The 6,662-nt window shown below is 36.5% G+C and overlaps 1 protein-coding gene across 1 annotated transcript; it reads left to right on the forward strand.

Moving 5' to 3' along the window:
* Positions 1-686: 686 nt before the first annotated feature.
* On the forward strand, positions 687-2,770 carry LOC110694510 (T-complex protein 1 subunit delta). Its single transcript, XM_021871703.1, has one exon. The coding sequence runs from the start codon at positions 823-825 to the stop codon at positions 2,425-2,427; it is 1,605 nt and encodes a 534-aa protein (XP_021727395.1). The 5' UTR covers positions 687-822; the 3' UTR covers positions 2,428-2,770.
* The last annotated feature ends 3,892 nt before the right edge of the window (positions 2,771-6,662 follow it).

Consider the following 6,662-nt stretch of genomic DNA (forward strand, 5'->3'; position numbering starts at 1 on the left):
TGGGACAATCAATTAGTAACAAAGAGTACGAAGTATGGGGCTCTGCTCTTTTGGATTGAAATTCGCTGCGCTGAACTGAATTGAAATTTGCTGAATTAAACTGAAATCTATATCTATATCTATATCTATCTACACTTTAGTATTTAAAAACACAAACCACAAATTTTTCATATGACACATGACATCATAATTCACAAGTCACTCATCACCTCATATGCCACATATCATTTCCCTTAATATTTATGTTTAAGTCTTTATGTATTATACAACTTGCAAATTCAAGTAATAAAATTAAGTGTTTCATTTCCACCATAATAAAATAATGTTTTAATTAATACACATTACATAAACATATAAATTATAATAAAAATTGTCTTTTCAACACCGAGACTTTAAATATAATTTAAAATAAATGTCATTTTATATCCCACAATCTTCACGTGTATATATGTATATCTAATAACTAAATTCCTTCATCTTCTTTCACGGTTCTACCTTTTTTTTTTCTTTTCTTTTATAATTTTTAGAAATGAAACAATCTTTCCTCATATGAAAATAATTAGCCCAAGTAACAATCCGTGCATTAAACAGCCAAAAAGGTAGGTAACTTTAACTTTAATTGAAATTAGTAATTTTTTTGGTTTTTGAAATTGAAACTCACAATCTATAGAAGTCTAGAACTACCACCGCCTCCCACGAATTGTGTAGTAGTGTCACTCTCTCTCATATTTCCTCCGCCATTTCATTTTTAGGGTTTTACGCACCTTCTCTTCTCACTCCCCTGCAACCCAAAACTCACTTTTTTCTCTCTCCTCCGCAACAATGGCGGCACCCGCAGTCCAAGCTCCACGCTCCTCCGCAAAGGTCGAGACCTTCGTTGACAATAAGCGCACCGAAGACATCCGCCAGCAAAACATGGCGGCAGGCCAAGCCGTCGCCGACGCCGTCCGCACCTCCTTGGGTCCCAAAGGTATGGACAAGATGATCCAAACTGCTTCTGGAGAAGTAATCATCACCAACGATGGCGCTACCATTCTCAACAAAATGGATGTTCTTCAACCTGCCGCAAAATTCCTCGTACAACTCTCCAAATCTCAGGATACTGTTGCTGGTGATGGCACTACTACTGTTGTTGTTCTTGCTGGTGCGCTTCTTAAGCAGTGTTCTCTCCTTCTTTCTCATGGGATTCACCCTACCGTGATATCTGACGCGCTCCACAAAACTTCCACTCATGCCGTTCATGTTCTTACTTCGATGGCGGTGCCGTTGGAGCTTTCGGATCGGGATTCGCTTGTGAAGTCTGCCTCTACTTCGTTGAATAGTAAGGTTGTAAGTCAGTATTCTTCTTTATTAGCTCCTCTTGCTGTTGATGCTGTTTTATCTGTTGTTGATCCTGAGAAACCTGATATGGTTGATTTGAGAGATATTAAGATTGTTAAGAAACATGGCGGAACTGTTGATGATACTGAGTTGGTTAAAGGGTTGGTTTTCGATAAGAAGGTTTCCCACTCTAGTGGTGGGCTTACTAGGATGGAGAATGCCAAGATTGGTGTGATTCAGTTTCAGATTTCTCCTCCTAAAACTGATATCGAGCAGAGTATCGTTGTTTCTGATTATACCCAAATGGATCGGATTCTGAAGGAGGAGAGGAATTACCTTTTGGGGATGATTAAGAAGATTAAGGCTGCTGGGTGTAATGTGCTTTTAATTCAAAAGAGTATTTTGAGGGATGCCGTCACCGATTTGGCGCTTCATTACTTGGCTAAAGCGAAGATATTGGTGATTAAGGATATCGAGAGGGATGATATCGAGTTCATTACCAAGACTTTGAACTGTTTGCCTATTGCGAATGTCGAGCATTTTAGAGCTGAGAAGTTGGGTCATGCTGATATGGTTGAGGAGGTATCTGTTGGGGAATCTAAGATTGTGAAGATTACTGGGATTAAGAATATGGGAAGGACTACAACTGTTCTTGTTCGAGGATCGAACCAGTTGGTTTTAGATGAGGCTGAGAGGAGTTTGCATGATGCTTTGTGTGTTGTGAGATGTTTGGTGAGTAAGAGATTTTTGATTGCTGGTGGTGGGGCTCCAGAGATTGAGCTCGCAAGGCAGCTGGGGGCATGGGCCAAGTCTCTTCAAGGAATGGAAGGATACTGTGTTAAGCATTTTGCCGAATCTCTTGAGGTTATCCCGTATACTTTGGCTGAAAATGCAGGTTTGAACCCAATTTCAATTGTTACCGAATTGAGAAACAAGCATGCTCAAGGAGAGATCAATGCCGGAATCAATGTAAGGAAGGGGCAGATCACTAATATCTTAGAGGAGAATGTGGTGCAGCCATTGCTGGTCAGTACAAGTGCAATCTCCTTGGCAACAGAGTGTGTTAGGATGATTTTGAAGATTGATGATATAGTTACTGTGCGGTAGACTTATGTGGTATGATTTTGCTGATCAATGCCAATTCGTTTCTTTTATTTTTGCTGTTTTAGGATTTTGATTTGGCACTGTGCTGTCCACATGATTAGCTATGGTTTTATTGTAAAATTTTGAGTGCTGCTCTCTGCTGAAGTTTACTTTTACTTTCGATTTATTATGTTTGCTGAAGATCTTTTTATGTGCATCTGAGTTTAATCAGTTTTTAGGTTAGTTCTCTTGGTTACTAGAAGATATAGTCTCGTTTCTCTCCTCAGATGTGGATTGTATTGATTCTGACGCAAAAAATCTCTTTATGTTGTGTGTTACGAAGTTTGTGCTTCATATTCCTTAAACAGATTTACTATTATGATTTTGTGAGTGACTTAAGTATAGAATTTGCTCTGATGGTGTTTATTACACAAGGCTGGAATATTCTAGTTGTTGATTCAGTTGAGAGCCATCTACTATGGTGTTTACTTTGGTGCTTATTTCACCAGACAATTGCTTAATTTACACAGTTTCTGCTGTTAATGCTATCTTGTTTGATGTATCCTCCAGTTTAATCTAGGTTCCATGCTTAATTAAGGGAAGTCTAGCATGTATTTTGGATATAAGTCTAGAGAATGTGAATACTTAGAAGAGTAAACTTGTTTTTCTTGGACTGTGACGTGTGATACTGAGAATTGTTGGAAGCATATGCTGTAGAGAATGTTTGCATATTCTTCCATTTTTTTAAGAATTGGAGAGGGGGGGGGGGGGGGGTAGAAAGTGTGGACTGAAACGGCTCAAGGAGTAAAATATTTTGAATTCTTTACTGGGCATGACTTTGCTAGGGTTTGAAAAGTGTCCCAGTTGCCTGTCAAGTCAAAGGTTCTGTTTTGGCTTTTGGGCTGGACTGAAATCTATGGATTTATGACAAAAATTGAAAGTCCTGCTTGTTGTTTTGTGTTTTTTTTGACGCAATTGTTGTTTTGTGTTGCTGTAAGGAGGAAGTTGGAATATGTTCATCTTGGTTGGAACATATATATTTATGCTACGTATGTATTAGGAAAACCTAGTTACAGACCCAAAAAGTAAGTTGTACTCGCTTTGCTTTGCTAAGTGTTACTCGTAGCTACGTAAACCAAGGAAAAGTAATGATGCATGAGGACCACACAAAAGTTTTACCCCATCCATCATCGCTTTAGAACATGGTTCCCTTCTCCCTTACATAACCATTTCATATGGACCATATCCTGCATGCCTTATATTCAAATCTTAAGTTCATACCATTCACAGTAGACTGGAGAGTTGTCAGTTCTCTGTATCTACCTGTCTATCCAAGTTATGCATAATGTCTAAACACACGGAACTGGCCTCAGTAGCTGGAATTTAGGATTCTAGATCAAGCTTATTGAGCCTTGAATAATCCTGTAATCAATTGTCTATGGATTAACTGGAAAGCTGAAGTTGATACATTAAGTAAATTAAGTTGTTAAAGATGGACGGACTGGTATCTTTGAACAAAAACTGGCCGGGGCATTGTGATTCTAGCCACAACTGATGTATTAGCAGTTTGTTACTGTTGATAATAGGGATTTATATCATGCTGATTCTGACCGTCTTGTGTATAGCCTCTTCAATTTTTATTTGTTATATGAATTTGCTCACTGTGCTTTGACTTGTTCTAGAAAGATCTGAGGTGATTGTTTATCGATCAATTTATGCCATGCAGTTGACAATGAGTGTTATTTTTAGATCTTATTTTTGTTTGCTTAAGTAGGGTGATGACTGAAAAATGCATCAAAGCTCTAGTTTTTGTTAAAATCTAGGGCTATCTTGAATTCCATGGGAATGGATATAGAGAAGATGAGGGCTAACAGTAAATAATGTTGTTACTCATGTTACTATGTTTCAATATTTGGCTGAGTGGATTTGATTGAAAGCTAAATTAGTAAAGGCCACATATTGATGAAAGGTATGGTAATGGGACCACATTCCTATTAAGGAAATGGAGCACTTTATTAGGGACATCCAAATTGGAAAATGGAACATATAGGGACAAAGAATCGCCAATTGGTTATGATAACTGTACTGTGTTTGTGACTGAGCTGTTTAAATTACTGCACCGTCTTTTTTAGCACATGACTGCATTACCACTATAAGTTCTCATAGGATGAAAATGTTTATACTTTAGTCTAACTTCTCTCAAGAAGGAAGTATTGCTCCATAATTTAAAGAATGGGAAGGCTCATAATTTATTGAGTTTTACTTTTCCCCAGTAGCTGATATTCCCTTCACTATCAAATTTTCACTTTTCTCTGCGTCTTCTCCAAAACTATTCTATTCTTCCATTAATCTTTCCTCGTGAACATCTCCCTTTTTCTATTACACGGTTAAACTTCTCCTTTCAATTTTTATTTTTTTTTATTTTTTTTTTTATTAATCTGTATTTGGATTATGACGAATATGTTGGAAGAGAGAAGGTATTAGTATGCCATTATTTTAATCCCTTTTGCTTAATCTTCCCTTAATTTCTTGGCAATATTTCTATTTTTATCATCTACTCAACTTCTATTGTTTGAATTTGTTGTGATTTTTGTTTTGAGGTATTGTTACAAGTTTGATATAATTTTCTTTTGATAAAATTAGAGAATTTTTTATTATGTGAATGCAGATTTGTTGGTTAAGTGTTTATATGTGATGAACTATGTTGAGACGACTCTTTCAATATCTAACAATTGCTTCCTACTTGGATGAAAATCACAGAAATTGAATTGGTTTCATTAAGCTGAATCTAAGTTTACTTGAGGCTCCATTTACTTGTCGATTAAGGTATCCTGAGGTGTTAAGGACAGTCAAGCCACTGGAGAGATTTTGATAGTTAATAGCGAGAAGGACTTTTAATGTTTGAAACTTTGAATAAACGATTTTTTAGCTGTTTGCATGAGTGAATTAGTTTATGATACACAGTTTAGCTGGTGTGTCTTTGAGATGTTAGATTTTGTTCACTGGAGATGATGTGTTGTTTGGGCATTTTAACAGTGTGTTTGGATTGAAGGAAATGAAGGGAAAGGAAGGGAAGGAAAATGGAGAGATGAAATATACAAATGAATAAGGAAGGGAATTGGAGGGGAGAGAAATGGAGGGATTAAATTGCAAGAAATTTATCCCTCCAACAAGGGAGAGATTTGGAAGGAAAACTCACCATTTTTCCTTCTCCTCCCTTTCCCTCCCCTCCCCTCCTCTTCTCCTCCCTCCCCTTCTTTTCCTCCCCCTTTATTTATCCAAACACAGTGTAAAGCTATTTGGTTTACTTATGACTTAGATGCTAGATGTGGGAGATCAACTATATACGGGTTCCTAGACAACAGAGTAACTTTATTATGAGTTATGAGGCAAGTAAAATCTGTCTCCCTTAAATTGACCTGGTCTGTAAACACTGAACCAACACCTATGATTTGTTTGAAGAGCAAATGAGTACAACTGTACTAAATAAATTGCCACAAATGTTTTCCACGTTCAATATAACCCTTTGATCATGAATCTCATCAAACTTTTTGTTGAAAAATTATGGACAGTTGATTTCTAGGAAATTCACATTGATATGAGTCCTAACGAGATATAATTTGACTTTATTTTTTTTCTTATATGTTGATGGGAATTTCAATGCAAGTTTGTGAAGGAAGTTCTCGATATTCTTGTACATAGTAAAAAGATTTGTGGCACTATTTTGGGACGGAGGGAGTAATTCTTTAAGTGACAGTAGCAAATTTATTAGTTATATTGCAGGGAATTTCTGCAGGTGTTATAATTGCAAGGAATTTCAGCAGGATCTGTTAAATTTGTCAACCCTTATATAATTTAAACCTGTAAGGCAATTAGTGAAATTGGAGGGAGGTTATTAGTGAATTTGCAGGGAATTCTGCAGATCTGCAATTACATATACCTTGATTCTTATATGCTGGATGAATAGAAGAATTCTCTTTTTGTTTGAACTGGATGCCTTTTGTTTCTTTTCTTTTCTTTCTCAGATACTGTTTCAAGATAGAATTTAATTGGAGATATTATGATTATTATTATTATTTTGTTTCCATCTTAGATACTGCAATTGCATATACCTTTTGTTGATTAATTTCCTCGATATGCTGTCTCTAACGGCAGACTTCTAATCCCTGGCTTTAGTGCATACAATCAATGGTATTTTTTTTTTTTGACGGGAAATGCGCACATTTTATTACTCATGAAACAGAATAAAAAACAATAGC

Source organism: Chenopodium quinoa, unplaced genomic scaffold (genome assembly GCF_001683475.1).
Source record: "Chenopodium quinoa cultivar QQ74 unplaced genomic scaffold, ASM168347v1, whole genome shotgun sequence".
NCBI classification, from domain to species: domain Eukaryota; kingdom Viridiplantae; phylum Streptophyta; class Magnoliopsida; order Caryophyllales; family Amaranthaceae; genus Chenopodium; species Chenopodium quinoa.

Coding starts and splice junctions, on each gene's coding strand:
- LOC110694510 (XM_021871703.1), top strand. CDS start 823: ATGGCGGCACCCGCAGTCCAAGCTCCACGCTCCTCCGCAAAGGTCGAG.